Below are 24,337 nucleotides of genomic sequence, written 5' to 3' on the forward strand. Positions count from 1 at the left end.
CAGATCTGTGTCTTGTTCCACCAGCTTCAGAGTAATATGAGAAAATAACAGAATCGGAGAGGAAAGGGGTTCAAACCTACCCGTGAAGTTCCTTGAGAGAAACCGAGATCTTGAGGTTGTGCCCCAGCACGTGCAGGACTGTGAGGATGTCGGCCCATTGCACCATCTCGCCCAGCGGACCCCCCTTCAGCACTTTGGGACTGAAGACGTCCCCGGACTCCTCCGTCAGGAAGCCCACATGGACGAGAATCTGAATTCAAGGGGAATAAAACAAAAGTCAAGAGAAGAGAAGAGAAGAGAAGAGAAGAGAAGAGAAGAGAAGAGAAGAGAAGAGAAGAGAAGAGAAAAGAAGAGAAGAGTGGAGCACGACGCAGCAACAAGTTTTGTAGAGAACAAGACGTTGTGTTTATCAATCTGAGTTTTGTTTCTTCCATCTTCAGCCTGCGTGGTGAATCACTGAGATCTCGTGAAAGCAATTTTCGCATATTTTTAGTTTCAAATATTTGTCATGGATCAGTGATGTCAGATATTTAAAAATAAATGATTTCTACCAATGCAGACCCAAAGAAACACAATCATCTGTGCACAGAGTCGAAAAGTGACCTGTTGAGGATTTAATTGATATGCAGAGCGACAGGCGAGCGCTTTAATTGCTGATGGGGGGAAGATAGAAGTTCTCAGCTATTAACCACATAATAAAATTAAATTTTTCAACAGATGGAGGCATTTTTTTTTCTCAGTTACTTTTAAAAACTTTATAGACCACAGATGGATTTAGCTATTTGTGACAATGAGTGATATCTGACTAACAACACCTGTGTGAGGAGACACGCTTTGCTTTAACTTATCATCTAACAAACCTTGTTTTCAGATTTCTTATATGCTACCTTCCTAAACCAATTCATGAAAATGTAAATGGGGTTTCACAAGGTTTCAAATGGATGCTTTTTCAGACTTACAGTTAGAAATGTCTCAATGGCAGTTTTTTAGTTTTGAAATGGATACCAAATGTTTGCAGATCAAAAAACAAGATGATGGAATGTGGAGGCTTAATTCAGGGTCAAAGAACTAAGTAAACATAATGATAATCCTCATAAAGATAATTGATCCAAGCAGATAGTGTGAGAGGAAAGAGATCTGTAGCTCTTGTCTGTGACAGATCACTGATGCTAATGCTTCAGGGAAAGATTACATTTTCCGAAGCTGAAAACAGATTCTCTAAGAGGGAGGTGAGCTGAGAGGAGAGAGACAGGAGCAGAAAGAACAGGTTGGCCTGAGATGTTCCATAAAACATCTGCTCTTCTCCACAAATCAGTCTATTTCTGTTTCTCAACGGGACTCCGAGTGGCAGTGATGGAGGCCGAGGCCGCGGGGTCTGGTTAATGGACAAAAACCATTACTGTCAAACACACAGTTACAATAAACACTGCCTGCTCCACCGTGGGGAGGGAGCAGGCCTCTGGGAAGAGCGTAATGTCATTAACACATTTATCCAAGTGAAAACTGGCCGGTGAAAGAAAATGATATACAATTTGAATATGTCACATAATATGTCTGCAAAACAGAGCAAATTGATTTCTTTAATTTCTCATGTTTCATTTTTGCTTTTGGAGCAGATGGAGGAAGTTAGAGAAAAAAAAACTATAACACAATACACAGCTACTGATTCGGACCACATTCAACTGTGCTGTATTTATATGATGCTCCACACATGCACGTACAGAATGTAAATGTGTAAATGACAAGGGTCAGAGACGAGTGAATCATCAACAAACCTGTGAAATGTGCCAGATTGGCTTATTTCTTGTTTTTATATATATATCCATGTCCATATTTCTTTCTGTGCAGTCCTGGTCTTCAACACATGTTAAATAAACTCAACATTATGTTGCTTTACGTTTCTTATTATGTGTCTGGAAAGCAGCTTCTGTTAAATGAAGCCCAAATCTCATCAAGTTCATGTTTTAGGATTTGTGTAAAACATTTTTAATCCGAAGATAATCAGAGATATATTGTTACATTGTGTTTTTCAAATCGTCCAATTCTTGTGAGCACGATCGCCTCGAAGGCAATTTCTTTGGATTTGGTACAAATGCTCAGATGAACAGATTTTGTTGTTTGAAGCTCAAGTTCTCTGTGACTTCATAAAACACAAAACATGTTTTTGCTCTTGTGATTTAATTAAATCTGACACAAAGGTCAGTGTGACTGTGAGCCCACAAAACCCGCTTTGCCTCAACACCTTGAGAGAATCAAGGTTCAAGTTCAGGACAAATGTTCACATCACGGGAAATGGACCAAACAAAGAGTCAAAGACACATGCAATGTTTTTCTTAGAGTGTTTCTGCCATGTTAGGTATCTCTTATCACACCGATGTTTATCCAAGTGGTTATGTTTCCAGTAAGTTTGGTTATAACTGGTTATTTCTAGTTCTCCCAACGACTGAGTCACGATGGCAGCGTTTGTATCAGGGATCTTTTGGCTTCATTTCTGGACAGTGGGAGGAAGAGGAGACATCTTTATATAAATGTGTGTTCAGGACCGATGATGGATAGAATACCAGAATCATAATGTCTCCCCTCCATACATGGATCTCAAACACTTAGAAGTTAAATCCTACACCCACTTAACCACACATGACGGTCGGACAGCTGCCCTGTAGGAACAAGCATCTAAGATTAGTTCCACTTCTGGCTCAACTGCTCGTTCCCCTTTGAATAACACGACAGCTCCACTCACACTTGACCTGCTTATTTTCTGTAATGCTCCATGAAATGTGATCCAGGCGATAAAGAGTGAATCTGCAGTCACCTATTTTCTACCATATTCAAATGTCTGTGGATTTGAAAGTGAATTTAATAACCGGCCGACAGTGACTGAGTTATTACCTCTGTGGTGTGGACCCAGGCTGAAAAGCAAAGAGGCCTGCTGGCATCTCACAGGCAGCCACAGATGACGGTTCCAACAATTCGCTGTTTCATTAACACATGAAAACAGCCACAAAAATAACTCTGCAATCCAAGGATGAAAGGGAGGAAGCTTGGAACACTGAGCTGCTGCAGTGATGTGGCTGTTCTGCTCAGTTACGTTTTATAACATGAAAGAAAATGGTGCTTTACTGTGCATGTTCTGAATATACAGTCCGAATATCAAGGATAAAAACTAGATTTTTGTTTTCTTGATCCAGCAGGGAGTTGTTAGACATCCCTGTAATTGTCAGGTGAGCCAGTGCACCAGAGCCAATCAGGGCCTGTGATTACTCTCCATCATTTTCTACTTATTTCTTCAACTGGACAAACTGTGATCCTGCACTGATTCACAAAGAAGAGCCAAAGATTAAACAGGGTAATGCTGGTCTGGGCGGGATCAATGGTTTCAGTCTTATATGCTGGGATTTAAAGTCTGTGGTGGAACTGTGTGATCCACAAACATCCTGCGCCAGGATTCTTCAGACTAAACAGATGGATTTTCATCAAATGAAGGCCGGAAGAATATGTCTCCAGTGTTGTGTGGGGGGGGGGATAAGAAAACAAAATCTCTTGAAACACAGAGAAGCCTTTCTACTGGTTAGTGCCTCTGCTGCCTGTCAACCGCCACACTTTGAAAAGATGAAACCCAACAGATTGTCATCCCTGCCCTTTCATCCTCCGCTGTGTGCAGATGTAACTCCGGGTGTGAAGACTTCTCATATTCACCGTTTTCTGCTCCCTCCAGAGATTGCGTAGCTTGTCGTCCAGGCGGCGTGCGGCAGAGGCCCACTGCGCCGCCAGCATGCGCATGCGTCTCTTCATGAAGCTCAGAGATTCCTTCCCGGTGCCGAGCTGCTCCAGAAGAGTCCCGATGTCGGACCGGAAGACCGCCTGGTGGACGGGAGCAAGACAAATTACTGGAAAGTATCAGGAGGGCAGAAAAGAGATGATCCAATATGATTCCATAACCTCAGCCGAGGACGTTATGCTTTCGCCTTTGTTTATTTTGTTAGTTAGCTCAACTGATATTGATGACATTTTCTGGAGTGGTGGGACACAACCAAAGGATAAACTGGTTTTGGTGGTTAGGTGTGCATCCGTTCATTTCTCAGAAAACAATTCATGGATCTCGATGAAAAGAATCACGTTTAGTAGACTGATGTTTATGGTGCAGATCCAGATAAAAATCCAGATCTAGTGGATTTAAACGTTGTTCCACGAGGGGACTGTGTTGGGCCTTGATGGAGGTTTGTGCTCCATCGAGTGTTCTGCAGAACTCTTGCAGCAGAAACCTCATACCTTGACCTAAAGCAGAAAGGTGCAGAACACTAGAAAAATATACGTTGTAAGGCTGTTTTCTGCAAGTGGAGCTATTTTCGTTTGAGACGGTGGAGCGCGTGCTGTCCTGTCTCGTTATCGGCTGGCGCCTTGGGCGAGGCCTCTCTAACAGGCTGCCTGAGGGATTCCTGGATCCTCCTCATAAATAGTCTGCTCTCATTTTGAATCTCCTCCTTCTGCACACTATCATCACAGCATCCCACTCCAATACCAGCATGTGAGTGTCAATCAATGGAGCGAGTGGATGGGGAAAAGCCTAGGAGACTTAAACATATATACAGAAGAGACACACGGAAAAAAAACACAGAGTGTCTCTCTCGGACACACATCTCCAAGACAATCAATATGCAGCGCCGCACTGTAGTCGCACAATGTGGGTGAAATATTGCCCTGGAAAGCAACTTGTGTGTGGCACAGCACAAAATGCAGCGTGCCCAGGGGACGCCTCTGGATTAGTATCATTGAATACAAGCTGCCAATTAGAGCCCGACGGTGGAGCTGCAGAACACATTTGCATCAGGGCCTGTTGTGCCGGCTGTACATTACTCTGAGGAGAGGAGCAGGGGAGCAGGGGAGGGGGGGAGGCAAACGGCGGCTGAGACCTTGAGGAGTGATTATAAGCACAAAGCAGCGTGTGGTAAAGCCGAGAATCCAAAAGATTAAATGTGAAAAAGCAGCGATGAAAACTGGAAGAGACGGCAAACACCCAGCGAGAGATAAGGTAGAGTGGGAGGTTCAGCTGCTGCCAGAAGCGAGTGATGAGGAGAACATGACAGTGGATCTTGTGTACTCAGATAATAGTTTCCAAACACTGTGTCGCTGCAGTGTTAGACAAAAACAAACAAACAGCTTTATTCACACTTTTTCATCCCAAATTCGGTCACGTCCTATTTTCACTTCTCAGAGCTGGACATGAGTCATCAGCCTGTTTTATCAGCCTGCAAAGATCATATCACATTATATTATACTGCATTACATTGCATATTGCAATCGGACACTGTTTACTGTTTTGCATTTTGCATTTCACTTTTTACTTCACTTTTTATATCTTTTATCTTCTATATATTTTTATTCAGAAATGTTTATGTCAAAATAAATGTTACTTTGTATAAATATTGGAAAAAAGTGAGTAAATAAGTAGTAAACAGTGAGTAAATATATACTGGTTTTCTATTTTTTATTGCCTTTCCTATGTATGTTGTATTTATTGCGTTTTTATGTTATTGCGTTTTTATGTCCTATGTTCATTGTATGCACCAATTACCAGAGCAAATTCCTTGTAGGTGTAAACGTACTTGGCAATAAAATACTTCTGATTCTGATTCTGATTCTGATAGTATAATCTAGTATCATATAATAGTATTATTTCTGCAGTGAAAGGTGTATATTATGTACATATGTGTACTTTTTGGATTCTATTCTATTTTGTACATCCACTTGCTGTCTTGTCTATCTGGTTTTGACCATCCACTCCTTTAACAAGAGAATTTTCCTGGCAGGGGATCAAAAAGGTTGATTTTTAACTAATCATATCTTATCTTATCTCATCTTATCATCTCTACAGTCTAAATTGAAGAGTTGCGTTTACCTGTGTCTTGGGCCGAGGCTTCAGGGTCGGCGTGGCGGTCTGGTTCCTCCAGGCCAGCGGGGGACAGAACCACTCGACTTCACTCAGGTAGATGAGGAAGGAGCAGTCGGAGCCGTCCACACCGTAGAAGGCGTAACACGGATCCGAGGTCCAACGGGCGCGCATCCACTGGAAAGACCAAATCTGTTATCTCTCTAAAATGTAACTTAAAGTGCTTACATTGGTGTTTCTGCTCACTGTAATGTTGTTTCTTGGATTATCCTCCGATGCGTCATATCTGTAAAATCTGCACAACCTAAGCTGAAAGGCTTTTTAAGTCAATAACCATAAATAAACGACAGAAGTACTGAAATTGTGTTACAAATTACATTATTTGAAAAGAATTAGTACTTTTATGCTATCAGCTATTATGGTTTTTATTTTATCTCCCTCACCCAGTTCAGGTCCTGAGTTTCCGGTCTAGACCCATCTGCCCATTTTGTATTAACTACAGAACCATCTGTAACATCGTGAACATAAAAATCCTTCTGTAAAAATCTTTTACCCACTGTTAGTTGACATGGACACACACACACAAACTCTCCATCAGCAGCACACAAGGTGGAACAGTCTCTGATTTGCACATAATACATGTGCAGTGTACATGGCACTGACGGGCAGATTAATGGAGGCCTGCGTCATCCATAAACATGTTTGTGATAATAATAGTGTGCTGCATGTGTGTATTTTTACCTCTATACATACAGACCTTTTAGTTACTGCTCTTGAATATCGTACAGAAGGTGCGTGTTGTTCTCACCTTTTGTCGTGATTTCTCGAGTTCCCTCATTTCCAGGCAATTATCGCAAGAAACACACTTTACCTTATACTTATACTGCACACGTGGTCATTTTCTGCTGCTATTTCTAACAATGCGTTAAAGGCTGTAATTCACACAATATATCTGTAGATTGTGTGATTATAAAATTATGTTTCATCTTATTTCATTCCTCTTTGCTGTCACTTTTATGCATCCATGTATTGCTGGATTAAACCAGATCTCCCGAGGAGCTTTTAAAAACATCCTCTTATCTTGTCGCACCAAGGTGAGTCATCAACAGAGGACACGGGGACGTGTGTTGTCGTGTGTGTTAGATTGTTGGGACCAAAGTGAGATATGAAGACTTACATCCATCTTGCTGACACAGTTTGGATAACGGGGATCTTTAGGAGTCTCACATTGTCCTAATGTCCCGTCCCTAACTGGAGAAAAGAGAAATGCAGGGTATTTATCAAAGGCATAAACACACACACCCACAGACACACACAGACACACACACACACACAATACCACATAAGTCAGCCTCTGGCAAAAATCGGCAAAATTCGAAGCAGAATTTTTTCAAAAACACAATAGTCAAACACAAGGAGGAAAGTGAAGAGGTGTAATTCTGCTACACAAAACCAACCACCATAAAATTGATAGATGTAAATTACAGATAAACTGTATCAGCACTTAAATGGTGATTGATACAAACTAAAAGGTTAATATTGATTGATTGATTCAAAATGAATGCCCCTTAAAAGCCTGTCAATGTGGAGATAGAGAATGTGTGTGTGCAGCAGGTGAACATCCTGTCGTTAACGCTGCTGAATGTATCATGAAATCCATAGTTGAAACTCAGTCGCATCGAAAAGGACAGGAGGACGGCACCACCCCCCCCCCCCCCCCCCCCCCCCCCACCCTCTTAAAACATCCATAAAGATGGTTCCCTATTTGGCCGGTAGGCAGGATTCAGCTGCTGCAGGGGAGTCGACCCAAATATTCACATTCACATCAAGTTTGGGTGAAAATCTGTTGCGTTTATATTCAGATGGTTCGACCGTCCCCCTGGTGAAAAATAATAAATCTTTACAAGCCTATATTAATATACGTTCCTTCCTTTTGGAGGAACAGGGACGCTATGGAGAGTGATGCTAAGAGGCTCTTATGAAACCCCGGGGCTCCCCTGCTGAAAGGCCGGGCCCCTGATCCAACCCACAGGCTGGATTTACTATAGATAGATTGCATAAGTGTGATTCATAAAAAAAATCATAATCTTCTCCCCTCTTCCCGTCTCCCTCTGCAGCTGAGCTGACTCTCTCTCTCTCTCCACCTCCCTCCTCCCTCCTCCCTCCATTTCTCTCCCCCTTGAAGCTCAGAGCGGCCGAGCCTCATTAAAGGAGCGGTGGCAGCGTGGCCGCCTGCATCCTGCCGAGCGGCGAGGAGCACGCTCACACACAAATAATTGCCATCCATTCTGTCTGATTAGCATGATAACAGCAGACCTCTCGCAGGGAGAAGTGCCACCGCCTGCCGCTGTCAGAACAGAGCCGGGGTTCAGAGCCAAATGATATCAGACATTATGACAACAGACAAATTATCTCACACGCTTTAATGAGACCGTGAGCTGAACTGTTTTTTTCCCGCCGTAAAGTGCAGTGTAGTGGATACAAGAGGGGAATTGAATTGTAAATTAAATTGTGCCGTCCGCAAAACTCTGCTCGGCGCCCGATAAAGAAATTGAGAATGAAGGCTAATAAAAAGAAAGCCGACAGACTTGGATCCCATTAACGAGGCGGTAATTCATCCCAGTGATTTAAACATCCCGCTGTCACGTGGTTATGCTATGTGGTGAAGATGGAGCACCGTGTGTGTGTCTGTTTGTGTGTCTGTGTGTTGCATAAAAGCTCTCTTCTCCCTGAGACACAACAGTGACTTGGTATTTGGACGGGTAATGTGCCGTGAATAACGTCTGTCATGTTCTATAGGATCAACCAGCAAGTTGCATGTTCCACACAGATTGTGCGTTCGAGCGCTCGACTGGATTCAGGCTCGACAGTCGTGGAGTAAAGTGGGAAAGTGTTTTCGGGATTGGAAATGGACAGAGAGGATTCATCTGAGGGGCTGCAGCTGTGTTTAGTATTCTAGTATTCTCCAGGTGTGACGGGGCAGTGGGAGGAAGGTGTATGTGTGTGTGTGTGTGTGTCTGTTTGCGTGCATGTGTGTCGTACCTCTGTTGCTGGCCATATTGCGCTGCAGGATCTGCTCCACCCTCACTGCCATGTCAGACATGTTCTGGGCTATGGCTTGGATGCGCTCCACAAGCCCTATAGGCTGAATCCTGATCACACACATAAGGACACACACAAACAAACACACACAGACACACACACACACACACACACAGGAAGTGAAAGTCTAAAAATATTCCTGCAACACTCATCATGTCATGTAGTTGACCTGAATTCTCTATAAACTGCAATCAGGCGTCTTCTAAAGAAAGAGGAAGTTATATTTCTTTCTTCCATCGTCCAACAGCCGTTTGCTTTGTTTTCCCACCGTTTACAAAGTGGTGGAAGAAACGCTAATTGTCCAGAACTCGAAGCGTGAAATGGAAAAAAAGCTTTTAAACAGTGACAGATAATTTATTTGTCGAGATGGAAAAGTGAGTCAGTATATTAGAGCCGGGTCCTTGGGGGAGAAATAAGAACTGAAGTCAATTAAACTGTAAGCAAATGTGTTTCGCTGCACTTGACCTCTGTAAGCTGTTGGCAAAACAATGGAAGGAAGAGGAAGCAATATTTAGACTAGAGAGAGAGAGAGAGAGAGAGAGAGAGAGAGAGAGAGAGAGAGAGAGGGATGAAACTCGGAGAGGTACAAAGGAAAGAGGATTCGTGATAATGCATCGTAACAGTGCCGGGAGATTGTGGAACGCTCCGGCTCGACAAACAGAGAAACAGAAAATGATCCGATGCTTTGTTCGGTCCGGGATCCCGGTGCTGGTAAAAGTTTCATTTCACTCCGGAGCCTGTTTATCAAAACACTTTCCAGGACGTGCAGCTGTGCAGTGTCACCAGAAACAAACCCGTGGAGCATTAACCGCTCTGCAAGGTGAAAAAAAATAAAAAAAGCCATCTCAACAATCTGTGATGTTTCTGGGTAACAATGATCCGTCAAAGTAAAGAGACACAAGTTTTTTCCAAACTGCAGCACCTCAGGAAAAGCACCACGACTGCCTACATTAATGCTAAATGGATTTATGCAATAAATTATAGAATAATCCCGTGAAAAATAGGAAAAATCACGTCTCCCTGCTGGAGTCCCGAAGAAAGAAAGAATGTATAAAAAGTCACGTTGACCTGAATCGACAAAAACCCACTGAGTGAGTAGTGGAGTGGAGTTAGTGGAACTCGTTATGGAACTAGTAGAGACACAAATACTGAACTAGTGACTATTTACATTATTTTTTAAATATTGATATGGAACCATGAGTCTGAAATGAAGCTAAACTTAAACTTAACTTAATTAAGCGATTGTGGTGATTGTCTATTGATACATTACTATTTATAATGTCATAAAAATGAAATCTTTTATCCATTCGGTGCCATTAGTTGATGCCTCGACCACCAGTGGACATGACAATATTATCAATAAAACAGGACATGATAGAGTACAGTGTACAGGAGCATATAATTGTGTCCTTGTCCTTGATAGATGAATAAACTCAGTTCAAGTTTGCCTCGTCCATAAAGGAGAAGCAGGTTCTTCCCTCATCTCCACAGCGAGCGTGTCCCAGCCGCTGAAATACTGATGGAGGTAAATAAATACCTGTTTTCTGTTTAAGCTCCATGTTCCTTGGGTCATTAATGAAAACTATATATTCTTCACCATCAAGGCCTCATTACAGAAGAAAATATTACTTTAATGAGTTGTTGAATTTCATATTCCACATCTTTAAAAAACAATCAATAAAAAAATAACCTCATCAGTAAGTGATGTGCAGTGTGTACCAACATATTTAACCTGGCACAGTAAGTTGAACTACAGGAGTGAATTGGTGTTTTCCTGATAACCTGTGAGGTTGAGCAACACTGATCTAATCTCTGTTAGCATTTTATTATTTTATCTTTGTTTACCTGCTCTCGTTGTGACTGTATGAGATGTAACGATAGAGTTTCCTCAGTTATTGTTTTGCTCCGTGAGCGGTTGAGGGCGGACGGCTGGTTGTGAGTTTTTATCGCTTTTATTCTATGAAGCGTTTTGTGTTGCGTTGTATGAAAACCACTCTACAAACAAAGTGTTGTGGGTTTATAGATGATTGATTTTCATTGTGGACGTGCACGCTCCATATGACAACTCAGGCTTTATGTGGAAACAAGTTAGGTGACTGGAGCATGGCACAGTCATTAAGGGAAACCAGTTTTATCAAAAATATTTCAATTATTTTTTAATATCACTGAAAATATCATTTTTTTTCTTCTATGAAAGAGAAATTCAATTATCAAGGACACACTGAGGCTAAAAAAAACCATGTTCGCCTCAAATTGATGTTTTTCTGTCATTGTAAAAAATTCTTTTCAAATCTGACATTCAACAACAAAAGTACAAAATGTCAAATTTGACCCCAAAGTTTCTCCACATCACTGCCTGACTGTAAAGTCGTGTGCTGACAATGTTGGAATCAAACCATTACGAATCCATGGAAGTGCTGCCTCGGTCTGTTTCTACATGAAAACAAACAGGGAAATGACTTATTTTTAATGAGCTCTCTTTTCATGTAGCAGCGTTATTGGAATTTATATTGCTCGTTAAACTGCTCTGAATATGTAAACCGGGGGAAACTCGTGAAAAACTAATGGCACGGTGGTTCAAGCCCAGATTCAGATCGAGCAGTAAAAAGTCTGAATGTATTTCTGTGTGTTTCTCAGGGGAAAAGCAATCTCACTGTTATGTGTTGCGTAACTAAACATATTCCTAAACTGCAATTTTATTTTGTTTCCGTGCAGTACCCAGAAACTGAGGGAGTGGGAATAGGCCAAAACATTTCATTCTCCCCTGTAGACCGAGCAGGTCAGAGTAAATGAATTGCCAATTACACTGGGATACGAGTTCAAACACAGATTATCAGACGGTGACAGACGGCTGTGGTCCCACGTGGATTCGTCCCAAATGCTAAATGCTACACGCTAGAAAACGTGATTCCTTCTTTAACATTACCCCACCTGGACAAAGTTTCTCTCCTGCCCGGAGATCACACACTAATCTTTGGGGGTCGACCCCCCCGCCCCCCAACCCTGAGCCGTGCAGCGCTTTTTAATCACCTGAGCGAGTTTAAGTGTTGGTTTAAAAACTATTTGGCCTTTTCCCTCCGTTAACATTTCCCGTTCCAGTCCCTGAGAGGCCAATTAAATGATTGTTAGAACTGTGTGACTGAGAGCATATCCACAGGGCACTTTTCCAGAGAAAATTCAATTTGGCGAGTGTAATATCAAATAGCAGATAGAAAAAATATAATTATACGTGGAGCTTTTTGGCCACAGCACAATACACATTTTGCCCCCGAGGCTTGTGAAAGGAAAGGATTCAGGCGTCTCTTCTGTCACTGCTCATTATTTGCAGCCATATTGTAAAATTCATCTTATTTCTTATTGCAAAACCTCTCGATGCCTCACGAGAGGTTGATAATGTTATGTGTGCAGACTCTATTGCAGAGAGGCTTCCCGGCTGTGAGGACTGAAGGAGTGAAAACAGGCAGCAAAGGCAGAAACGTTGGTGGGGGGGGGGGGGGGGGGGGGTGGTGCACACACACACCACTCTGGGCACCGTCAACTTGTCCAGCAGGACCCCTGACCGTCTCTTTCATGTCTCCATCTGCCCAGGGAGTTAGGGATGCAGGGACAGAGTTTGTTCCAACACATATCTCCTCCGACACACCGGGCCTCCTCGGCACACCGCTCTCCTCACAGCGTCTCCTCTGCTGGGATGCCCCCCCCCCCCGGGCTCTCCACTTGGCCCCCGCTTCCTCTTTCCTCGCTCTGAATCTCTCAGGTCTACCTCAGCCTCCATGTTTTCATCTCAGGCTGGCGAACGAGACAGAGCGCTCTGCAGACCTGCGCCTCCAGCTCGTCCCTGACAGCCTTGAGCCACGGTTCCTTCTCCGCCAAAATAAAATTCTGCAGATTTTTACTTTCTAGCACGAGCAAAACTAAACCGTGCGACTTTTAACCTGGAGCGTTGTTCTGTTAACGAGCAGCCTTACTGCTGACGGGCATCACCAGAGGGACGTCTGCCATGACAGCTGGATCACATCTGTACAAGCACCTGGATATTTACCTCCAAGAAACGTTACTCACTAATCTAAGCAATATAACAATATGGCTAGAGCCAAGAGATTATTCAGATTCTTTGTGAAGCCACTTATAAAAATATGTAGAATTTAGGATTCCCTAATTATTTTTTATGATTTCAAATGTGACGCTTGCAGCTATTTGGTCGTCTAGTAGAAAAATACCAGTAAGTATAGGTTCCTGGTTTGAGTCCCTATTTGGTTGTGTCCTATCCTAGTGGAGTTTTCATGTCCTCTCTTGGTCTGTGTGGGTTTTCTCCGAGGACTCCAGCTTCTTTCCAGACATGCAGACTGGGGTTATGTTAACGGGCGACTCTAAATCGACCATAGGTGGGTACGTGAGAGTAAATGGATCTATAAGAATCCCTGCGAGCCTCAGAGGATAAACAGTAGAGATGATATGTGGATGGATGCTTCTCAGTGACATTTAACAACATAGGCAGCGGATGGAACAGGACATAGAATCACAGCTTGTGGCTCCTGAGCTGGAGCTAAATTACCTGCACGGAAAGTGTATCCAAATTCAAATCACCCACTTTACTCGACTACTTCTCTTCGTGGGTTTTTCAAAATTGTGTATGAGACAGAGACGAGCTCAAACCAGCGAGAGAGCCATTACTTTCCAAGAGCCCAGTCGTTTCCCCACAAACCCGCTGCAATGCAATTTTCTGATGATCGTGCAGGTGATGAGCCGCCTCCCCCGCAGAACTGTCAGGGACAAACCCTCAGTGACGGCAGCCTGTCTGTCACATTGTGTCCAGCTGACTAACCAGTGCTGTTCATAATCCTAATGAGCAACACAGGAGATATGGACATCACAAGCTGTACCTGTCCAGGGCCGAGCTGAGCTCATCCAGTCTGTGGCTGTCTGTGGTGTTTCCCAGTTTGGACAGCGTGTCCATCCTCTTCATGATGACCTCCAGCATGTCGCTGATTTTCCTCAGCACCCCCCGAGACTCTTGGCCCCCGAGCACTGAGAAGACACAGAGAGTCACTGTAATACACAACCACTGTGATGAAGGCAGATGTTTACACAGAGTGTGAGGAAGACGAAGAGGAGAAGGAACGAGAAGTGAGTTATAAATTAAATTAATGAGTAAGTTAATGAATTTGACATTTTTATGACATGGTACATTTTTTATAGAATGACATTGGCTTTATATAATGTAGACCACAGAGCCACAGGCACAAAACAAACACAGCAATAAATCATTCTCTCTGAAATGATTTACTGTGCTCGCAGTTTAAAAGCACTGATGTAGAAAACCAAGGCCACATTTTAAATCCCATTTATTTTATGCTCCATTTTTACTGCTGGTTCACTTTAAAACATCATTCCAGCCGGGTTTCTGTTTTATTTTCTCCTTCATTAGTAAACCAGCAGCTCGCCGGCAAACAGGCGCTCTCACAAAACACAGGAGCGGGCAAATTAGTCCGACAGTATTGGTTTTGTCTTCCTGCTTCGCTCAAATTAATAACAGCCTGACCGTCGGTAAACCGGAATGAGGCCGTTGGAGAAAACCCAGTCAATTACAGACCCTGCAGCTACAGACAACAAGGTCAACGCAGGTTACAGACGCCACAGCCACCGTGTTGAGGTCCTGACCCGGTGCCGGCTTATTTGATGGACACTAAATGCAGAGCGTAACTGCCCCAGAATTCAAAATCACCAAAAGCCTCCCATGCGTCTTCGCTGCAGAGTAAACACAATTAGCTTGTTGCCTCAGACAGAAGGTCCTCGTGCATTTTTTATGAAGTAGATGCGAAGAAATCGAGATAAACAAAGACACTCTCGGGACCCGGGACCTGATCCGGGGTCTGCACCCCTGAGGGAAGTGGTAGAAACCCACAGCAGCCTCACGTCGTGCAAGTGAAAGTCAAGCCTCACCTCTCAGTGTTCCCCCATCAATTGCATTACGCTTTAGAAACTGCAATGTGTGCAGGCCCACTTCCCCTGTCAGGGTTCATTTGTCACTGCCCGGGCTAAAGCCACCTTTCACTGAAGAAAATTCTATTACATCACCAGCAAATAAAATAAGGAGATGGAGAAAATCTCCCATTTCTCTGGGTCCGTGTGTGTGTATATTTGTTGAGGTTTAAAAATGGAAGAGAAGAAGAAGCTCGGTAGGAAGAATTACCAACAAAGAAAGAAATTCACTGTTATACTTTAAAGCTTTAAAGTGAATTATATTAAGGAAAGCCCAGATATTCCCCCAGATCTTTTCCCCTTTTATTGCCTGCTCATATTTTCTGCTCCCTCTTTGCACAGTTTCCGTCTTTTTCCAGAATATCTTCAGTGAAACTGTCCGGAAGATGAATAATTCAGCAGTTAGACAACATTTCTTTTTCCTCCAGACAGAAGAAAAAAAGAGAAGACACTAAATGGATTTCAATTCACATTTGCAACTTTATATCCCCAGTTTAACAATACATTCAAAAAGATTGGAGATAGAAAAGGAGGAACTGCAGGGCAACACATCAGTGTGCCGACCCAACCTGTTGCTCTCAGGACAAACCAGTTCCACCCCCGTAAAACTTAATTTGTTTTTTAGGATTTCTGTGTTAAAAAAAACTAAATTATTCGGGGTCATGAAGTAGATTTGGGATATCGTGATTCAGCCGCAGTGTGTTTTCTGCAGCAAATCCAATCAAAGCCTCTGGGCCTTGGTGTGGGAAGAGCAACTCCACCGCAACGCTCCTCGTGAACATTGTGCTGCTAAATCACTATAACTGCCACCGAGCAGCCGTCCTACACACACACCACATCTTTACAACCTTATTTGTTTACAATCGACTGTTCCTCGGGCCGGCTCTCGCCTCGCTCCGGCCTCTCATGGGGAACATCGGCTAATGGACGGTCCGGCATGTGGCCGGCGCTGCGGCAGCATGTTGATGGCCCCCGTGTGCTCCTCTGCGTGATCCCTCATCTGCTGGTTAATAAAGGGCCAATTTAGCAGCAGCTAATCTCATTTAACGACTCAATTCCGGACGTGTCACAGCACAAATCGATATCGTGAACAAATTCCAATTAAATCACCATTTGTGTCGTCGCCCGCTGCGTCCACGGTGCAGCACTGACCAGCCAGCCGCCAACAGACGCCCGCAGAGAGTCAGTGGCTTCACGCGCTGCCATGCAGAAAACTGAGCTACAGCTGCTCAGTCCAAGAAGACGGATGATTGGACTGAGGACTGTGAAATAACCTTGAATACAATTAATGTACCTAACACATTATTTTTCAAGCTTTAAACATTCGCTTTCAGCTTCCAGATCAGTCTCTCTAGGTCCTGATCAGACTGTGAATAAAGATTGACGACATGATGGCGCCACCCCAAGAGTGAAGCCAAAGCATTTCATTCTCCACCTCCTAACCTCCTCCGTGTTAGTGGTTGGGACACAGACCAACATAAAAAGTCAAACAACAAAAAGGATATTTATCAATTTAGGTAAAGTTGTCACTGATGCATGGCCAGCTGATCATTTTTCATTCAGTTTGGTTGTAATTAGTTATTTGTAGGGTTGCAAAATTCCGGGAATTTTCAAAGTTGGAAACTTTCCATGGGAATTAACCGGAATATACGGGAATATACTGCAAATTGTGTGGGTAATTTATAATAACTGTATTTACCTTCTCATATACAGACATAAATATAAACATTTTGTTTTGTCATAGGCGGATTTTAGCCCTGAGGAAACTTTGGGCACTTGACTATATGCTTCTGCATCTTTGTGTCATTCTTAACATAGGTCTTTGCATCGTATTTGCAAATGTACACAGCCTCTCCTTCTTCTGTCTCCACACATGAGATAGTGCACGTGGCAATGTTCTGTAGAATTAGATGAGAAAAAAGCTTGTAAAAAAACACTAAAGCAATGCCAAAGATATAAATAGTTAGCAAAACAATTGGAATCGTTTTTAAAAATATTTTACAATTGATGGATAAATGAATAGAAATAGGCTATCGAAACTTATGATGGAGAAATGCACAGTGGAGGGTTGAAATTCAACGTGCAGCGTGTGCTGCATTCCATACATCTTTAAAATAGAGTTTTGAATGATATTTTTATTGCTCAGCGTTTAATTTGCCTATTTTTTTTCTTCAAAATTCCCAAAATTCCCGAGCTTAATATTCCCATGGAAAGTTTCCGGAAAGTTTCCGGAAATTTGCAACCCTAGTTATTTGATCCTATAAGAACAGGGTGCAACATTATGATTGACAGCATAGGAGTGACTTGTGATTGGTTGATCTCATATTTGTATATTTTGGCTCCTGATGATCAAATGCAGGCACCTGGACTCGCTTGTGTTTCTTGAACACGTCCAAGTCCACTTGGATGTGCAGTCGATGTTCACAGCCAGAGCTTCTTATCTCTGCTCTTTAACTGAAACCCAGTAATCTTAATGTTATTTCAGACGCCACCTTTCATATCCCGACCTTTCCTCCCTCACCTGATCCCTGCACTTCCGTCGGCCTCTAAATCTCTCATCTGCTCCATAATACTGTTTAAACCTGAACCAGATTGTCTATTATCCAATTCCATCTTCAGCGTCCGGGCCTTCTTCTCTTTGTTGACCGGCAGCTGCTCTTATCACCGACCTTTGCCTTTTACCTAACCTGCTCTATTCTGTCCTGCTTTTTTTTATCCTCACCCTGCCTCACTGAGCCCCTGCAGCCGAAGCCTCCTTCATGACTGATGGATTAGTATTTTGCTAAGCGTCAGAAGTTCCCTGGTGAAGCCCTGCTGGTGTATGAAGCTCATCCTTCAGGCGTTTCCACAGACTCTTCATCCGAGTCAATTATCTGTATATACGTCCAGGGTGTGAATGGCTATAAGTGTCCAACAGTGAGAGGTTATCGATCCGTCTGTTTATGGATCACTTGAATATGGTCTCTCAACTCTGAATTCACCGGTCGCAGATTAACATCCCCCGCAAAAAGTCAAAGGAAGAGAGTCTTTTTAAGAGAGGCTTTCATCTGGACGCTTCAATGGGGATACTTGATTTATAGAAAGCAAGAGTCAAGTCCATTGACAAATGGAAGTATTGAATATTCACAAGGACAGCCTTTTGCAGAACAGATGGGTAGATGACCGCGAACACAGCGATATTAATGCTTCATGGACAAGTCTTTCATATTTCTGCAGCAAAATGCATTGTGTGAACAAGAACTGTCCCTCAATTCTGGCCAATGATCTAATTTAAGCGTCTTTATGCCTTGACAAAAATCGGGATGGACAAATCATGCAAACAACACTTTGCGTGATGCCTTATTCTTGTGTTCTTTAAACATGCAGCCCTGGGGGGGGGGCTTTAAAAAGCGTGGCAGTGCATCTCAGTGCAACAGCTTCCTGTCCGTGTGGACTGAAGCACAGTATTATCTCAGAGGGAGGCTGTGAGCATGGCAGTTCACTACACTGGGCTAATTCTACCAGCAGCTACTTCCACACTGGATTATACGTGTGTCTCATCACTTAGATAGAAGGTGCATGACATCATTTATGTCCACTTGAAATTTAATAACCTCCTGAACATAATTAAATATATTGCTTTAAACAGGCAGAACCTTTTTTTTAAATAGCAGCACTTTCCAAACAGGTCGTCAGTGAACCACATGGAGACACTACCAGTGGAAGTATTAAAACAGTTTCCTTAAAGTATTGTAACTGAAACTACTGTAATGTTTGCAGTAAAAGTACTGATGAGGGGGAATGAGCTGTGTCAGAGTTATTACACGATTGTACAAATACTTTTGATGCAGTTACATGTAAATAACACTATTGTTGCATGGTAGACAAAATCAATCTCCCTTCTTTGTGCATATTTGAATATTTTAATCTAAAGCAAATAGCAATAATCAAGATAAAAAGTTTAACGATAGATAGATTCCAGACAGAAAAGGAGCTAAAGGTAAAAGGAGGTAAACAAGTGAGTCAGTGCAGGCGAACACGTTGCAATGTTTATATCAGTCGATATTGATAATTATCACTGTAAATGTCACAATCCTTATTTCTTTGAACTCTAAAGACTAAATGATTTGAAAGTACCACATAGCCGTGCTTGAGTATTTGTTCTTGGTAACTCGGTGCAAAACTGCAACAAACCACACAACAACACAATATTACCTTGAACAAAGCAAATGGCCGAAACTCAACTGTAGACAAATAAGAGACTCGTGTGAGGCTACAGTTTCAAGGATTCATTATAAAAACACAAAACCTTCCCAGTGACACATCGAGCGGTCACATATTCTGAGGAGACGTAATGGAAGTACCCAAAATAAACAAATACAGCCGCTGTTATTGGGTTTAATACAGATCGTGAGCAGTATGGTCTCATTGTGTTCGAGCTATAAAAGCTTAAACACTATTAGAATCATTTTATTGATGATTTACTGATGATTAAATTAAATTAATGGACTTATTTCTGTCTTTTTCCTCCTTCACAGGATGAACGTTGACAAGATATCTAGACACATTCAAACCATCCGAGTTTGTGATGAGGTTTCAAGCACAAGGCGTAAGAGCCAGACTTCAAGAATATTCATATTCATAAATATTCACTGTAAGATATGTATTTACATTTTTTAGGCTTGCAGATTTGTGATAATTTGTTGATCCAGCATCTAATTTCTTTATAAACATAAAATCTGATACGAGTGGAAATACAGCCCCACAAAATCTTCTATAAAGTTAATGTTAGACTGAAGTTTACTAAAATGTAAATACAACATTTCTATGCATCTTTGTACGTCAGCAAAACTATTGATTGTAGCAGCGTGTCACGTTTGATTTATATGCACCGATCCCGGCTCCTCCCCACTGGCACCACTGGGAGCCAAATAAATTAATCCTGTCGTCCATGATATACACGCCGGCTGGTGAGCTTTCTTTCTGAGGGATTCGGGGTCAGACCTTTCCATCTCACCTGTCACCGGGATAAATTCCTACTTTCCTTCCTGCTCTGAACTCTCCCTCTCCCTTTCTTCTCCCCATCTCTAATTTCAAATATTCATTACAGGAAAGGTTGATTGAGATCGAGTTTCTCTCCTCGTTCTGGAACCTTCGGGTTCGCTGACAGATCCTGAAGCTATTAGAGCAGAAAACCTGCGTGGTTTATTCTGCAGCTCCGGCCTCATCGTGCCTGGCAGCTTGGAAAAGAAGAAACTACCTGCACTAATGAAAAAAGGACTTCGCTTCCTGTAGCTTCATTAAAACCGGAATCTATCTCACCTCTCCCTCACGCTATCCAGATGCTGGCGAATACGAATCTTTTAGAGCAGGGGTCTTCAACGTTTTTCAGGCCAAGGGCCAAGGGACCCCCTACTATAAAAATTGCATAAAATAGTGTTTATATTATTCTAGGCCTAGTGCCATGTATAAACATAGCTACCCTGTTATTGTGCATTCAATACTACCCTTGTGGGTAGTAGCATGCTAACATTAGAAAGGTGGCTCAGACACCTCGCAAATCCTCTCTGACTTATTTTTCAGTTACAGTTATGTTTTTTTTACATTGTACAGCGTCTATTTCTCAGAAAATTAAATAAAAAAACTAAGCAAAAAAAGGTCAAACAAACAACTTTTAGGTACAAATACGACCATCTACGAAGTTTGGTCCGCCATCTTTTATTTTTGAGTTCGCGCTCTTTAGACATGAGCATAAACGCGATCTGATTGGCTAGTGCCTGTGCTGTCGTATTTGCATGAAAGGTGCTGTGAACCGGTGCCCAGCTTGAGAGAGCTCCTGTGTGTAGCTGAATGTGTGCATTGCTGACTGAAAGGTCTTCTGCCTCAATTTATCTGTTCGCTACAATATGTTGGATTCATGTCAATGTGTATCTAAAGACAATATATACAATTCTGGTTCTGAAGACATGAATTATGTGGGGGGGGGGGGAATTTTAAAACATTTTAAAAAAGAAAAAATTGTCTTATCCTCCAAAAATTTTGCGACCCCCCCTGCAGTACCCCCGCGGACCCCCTAGGGGTCGCGGACCCCCTGTTGAAGACCACTGTTTTAGAGTTAAAACATATTTTCATTTTCTTTTCTCACTCAGACACAGTGTCTACCACTTTATTCTTATTAAAAACCATCATCACACGCTTTACCCAGAAACACCCGAGTGAGATTCTGCAGAGTGTCACAGCCTGCGACCTTTCTCCAGTCTTCAGTAGTTTGATTCTCTTTTATGTTCTCACCACCTCAGACTGGGCCAAACCATAAAAAAAAACGATAAAAACCTTAAATTCAAAAATATTTCCTCCTGTTTTTCACACAGAAAGTTTTGCTCGAGTGCAAACTTTGCAACAAGAACAGAAAATGTGAGAAAAACCAAGAGTCAGAATCGATGAGTGTCTCAGTTTGCAGCTCAGACAAAATAATACAACAGATCCTCAGAAAGATCATTTTCATTTCCAGCCAAACAATGTTAGAGCACAAGATCTAAATGTGCTTGTGCATTAATTACTGAAAGTTGTTTTTCCTCCGAGATATCTATACGAAATCATGAACATAATATTCATAACAACAATCAGTTAATTCAATTCTTAGGTTGTTGATTTTGTGTCTTGCATCTCTCAGGCGCAGAGGTGTCCAGAGGCAAGCGACAGTTACTGCAAATTTCATCTCCAGTTATTCTTAACTACCGGTGAAGTTCAATTTGCACACACACAACGGAGAGAGAGAGAGAGAGAGAGAGAGAGAGAGAGAGAGAGAGAGAGCACACTTCTCCTCCCAGCAGATTACTGATCCCACTCTTCTTTCAAACAAAGCTCCGGGGGTTCCCAGCTCTGATAGACCTGCAGATGCCACGCCCCCGCTCAGAGTGATGTCAGGGGAGACTCATTTTCATGCATCGCCGACTGAAGACTGCTGAGCCATGAAATACAAGAACGTTCTGTGAGTGACTGGTGGACAGGATGCTAAACATGATGCTCGGCCTCTGTGATGGATTAAGAACTGTGTGGACAGGGCAGGTTTTCATTTGGATGGAACCCTGAAAACTGCCTTGAGCTGTTTAAACATCTTCTCAAGATGCATTCAGCGTGGCAAATATAATTGTAACGGGAGGTGCAAAAGGTTTAAGACCGTGTTAGGACGCCGTGTTTGAAGACTGACTGCTTCACAGCGGTGTGACGAGGCGGCCCAGTTTCAAAGGCTCCTTCAAAGGCAACTGACAAATGCTTTCTCTCCAACCGGAGCAGCAAAGGCTCCAACAGGTGGATCCTCACCGGGGCTAAACGCTCCCAGGATCCATTACCTTCCGGTGACAACCTGTTTTTCAAAAGAGATAATGGCGACAATGTTTATGGCAATTTGAAACGTAAGTGACTCAACCGAACTACTTATCGTAAACATCTTAAGAATGTTCTCGTAGTGTCTGCAGCTCTGTTGCTAGGCAGGAAACAGTTAGGGTGGGACCATCTGGTGACACAAATCTAAAAACAATCCTCCTTGGCCAAACCAGCTCACTTTGGGTTGGCCCTTGCGATCCACGTAGTCCAAGGGACCACGAAGGAAGTGGTCCTCAAAGGCCCCCGCGTCCGGTATCCTGAATTTGGACACAGCTAACGTCGGCCTTCACAGTTACAGTGAGACACATTAACATCGGGACGGTTCAGTTTTGCTCTGACCAGAAAATAAAGGCTGAAAACGTCCTCGGCCCATTTTGCTCTGCATGACCAAGCTGCATTAGGATCTGTGTGGTAAAAAGAGACACACACAGTGAAGGTGGTCTTCAAACAGCTTATTAGAAAGATACAGGGAACCTCTGGAGCCTTTCAGATATCTGGGATCAAACACCTCTGCCTTTCATGCTTCCCTCTCCGGTAGAAACAGTCCCTCTGTCCCCCCCCCCCCCCCCCCCCCTCACTTCTTTTCCACATCATTAGCTTCCTGTACCTTCAGAAGGAAGGAAAGGCATGCATTTTGAAATATCTGGATACAGCTCAGTGTCCTGGCTTCTGGAGTGTGACACTAGACAGAGTACACAAGCATTTATATATACGTGTGCAGAAAATGCAATGTGTTTCAGGGCGTCTGTGCATGTGAGATGATGAAAATAATAAGAAAACAAGTGAGCGAGACAGACGAACAGAGAGAGAGAGAGAGAGAGAGAGAGAGAGAGAGAGAGAGAGAGAGAGATGACGAGAAAACTAATGGGAAGAGGTAAAAGCAGGAAGACGAGATGAAAAACAGAAGGTAAGTCCATAATTTCACATTTTCCTTCACACCATTTGCTCTACAGGCAGCTGTCGCCATTACCAGGTGAGTAGGAGACGGGGTAGTGGTTCCTCTCCACACGTTCCCCATTACCCTTTTCAAAACACTGCGAGTTTTCAGCTGCTGCCACTGCCTTTCTGCGATTTTCACATTTTCTGCTTGAACGCGTGTCGCACACAAACACATACAAACACACACACGTCAGCGTGAGTGAAAATAATGGTGCAGGTGAACAAGTTATCTGCACGGTGTCCAGCAGCAGCAGGATGGATGGATGGATGTTGCACGCTGAGCACTATGGAGGTGCTGCTCCGCTGAACAACTCATCCCAGCTCATTCATTACGCCAGCTCCCCCGCGCCACTAATCCTGATTCCCAAACATGCGCACGTACGGAGACACACTGTGGAGGAGAATTTACACAGCCTGACTCCCCCCTGGTTGGCGGTAAGGCCGAGTTTAATGAGCTGGAGGCTGGATGCCTTCCCTCGGCTGCAGCCTGTGAGTGGTTAATTAATCAGACAGCTCTCTGGTCTTCTACCTCCTCCCTCCCCCTCCCTCCCCTCCTCCACTCGCAGCTTTGCATGTGCTGTTCCAGAAATGGGTGAGATCCTTGTTATTGTCTCCCATGATGCCACCTGATGCTACACACACACACACACACACACACACTCCCTGCCTCACTGCACTGATTTCCCCCCCGATGAGTCGATATTAACTCTCTGAAGCACGATCACAACGTTATCTTCACGTCCTCACACAAACAAACAACACAGGGCCACACACTGTTTGCTGATTGAGCCAGACTGCGGGACTCGACAGGGAGGAAATGATGTCGCCTCATTTGAATGGAGATGAATTCAGACCAGTGTAATGTTTCACTATCACAAACAACTGGTGTCCCTGTGATTGAAAGACGCGTCTGAAAAGGGACACTCGTCCAGCACTGCCCCTCCCACACGGCTCCTGGTTCAGATGCACAGACACAAAGTGCAAACACAGACCACGTGTTGAGAAAGATAAGTTTCTGTCCGGGACGTCGTCTCTGAAGTTTTCTAGTTTTTGATTTGTCAA

At 43.1% G+C, this 24,337-nt stretch overlaps 1 protein-coding gene across 1 annotated transcript in view; it reads right to left on the reverse strand.

Annotated features, from left to right (window-relative positions):
• LOC128459271 (alpha-1,6-mannosylglycoprotein 6-beta-N-acetylglucosaminyltransferase B) overlaps nt 1-24,337 on the reverse strand; it is a 50,702-nt gene that overhangs the window by 22,761 nt on the left and 3,604 nt on the right. The window contains exons 3-8 of the mRNA XM_053444395.1: nt 13,873-14,017; nt 8,930-9,039; nt 7,065-7,138; nt 5,897-6,064; nt 3,697-3,861; nt 81-250 (exon numbers count right to left, since the gene is read on the reverse strand). Of these exons, the coding sequence (XP_053300370.1) occupies nt 81-250; nt 3,697-3,861; nt 5,897-6,064; nt 7,065-7,138; nt 8,930-9,039; nt 13,873-14,017 (832 nt within the window). The remainder of the gene's footprint in view (nt 1-80; nt 251-3,696; nt 3,862-5,896; nt 6,065-7,064; nt 7,139-8,929; nt 9,040-13,872; nt 14,018-24,337) is intronic.

Source organism: Pleuronectes platessa, chromosome 16, assembly GCF_947347685.1.
Source record: "Pleuronectes platessa chromosome 16, fPlePla1.1, whole genome shotgun sequence".
Classification (NCBI taxonomy): Eukaryota; Metazoa; Chordata; class Actinopteri; order Pleuronectiformes; family Pleuronectidae; genus Pleuronectes; species Pleuronectes platessa.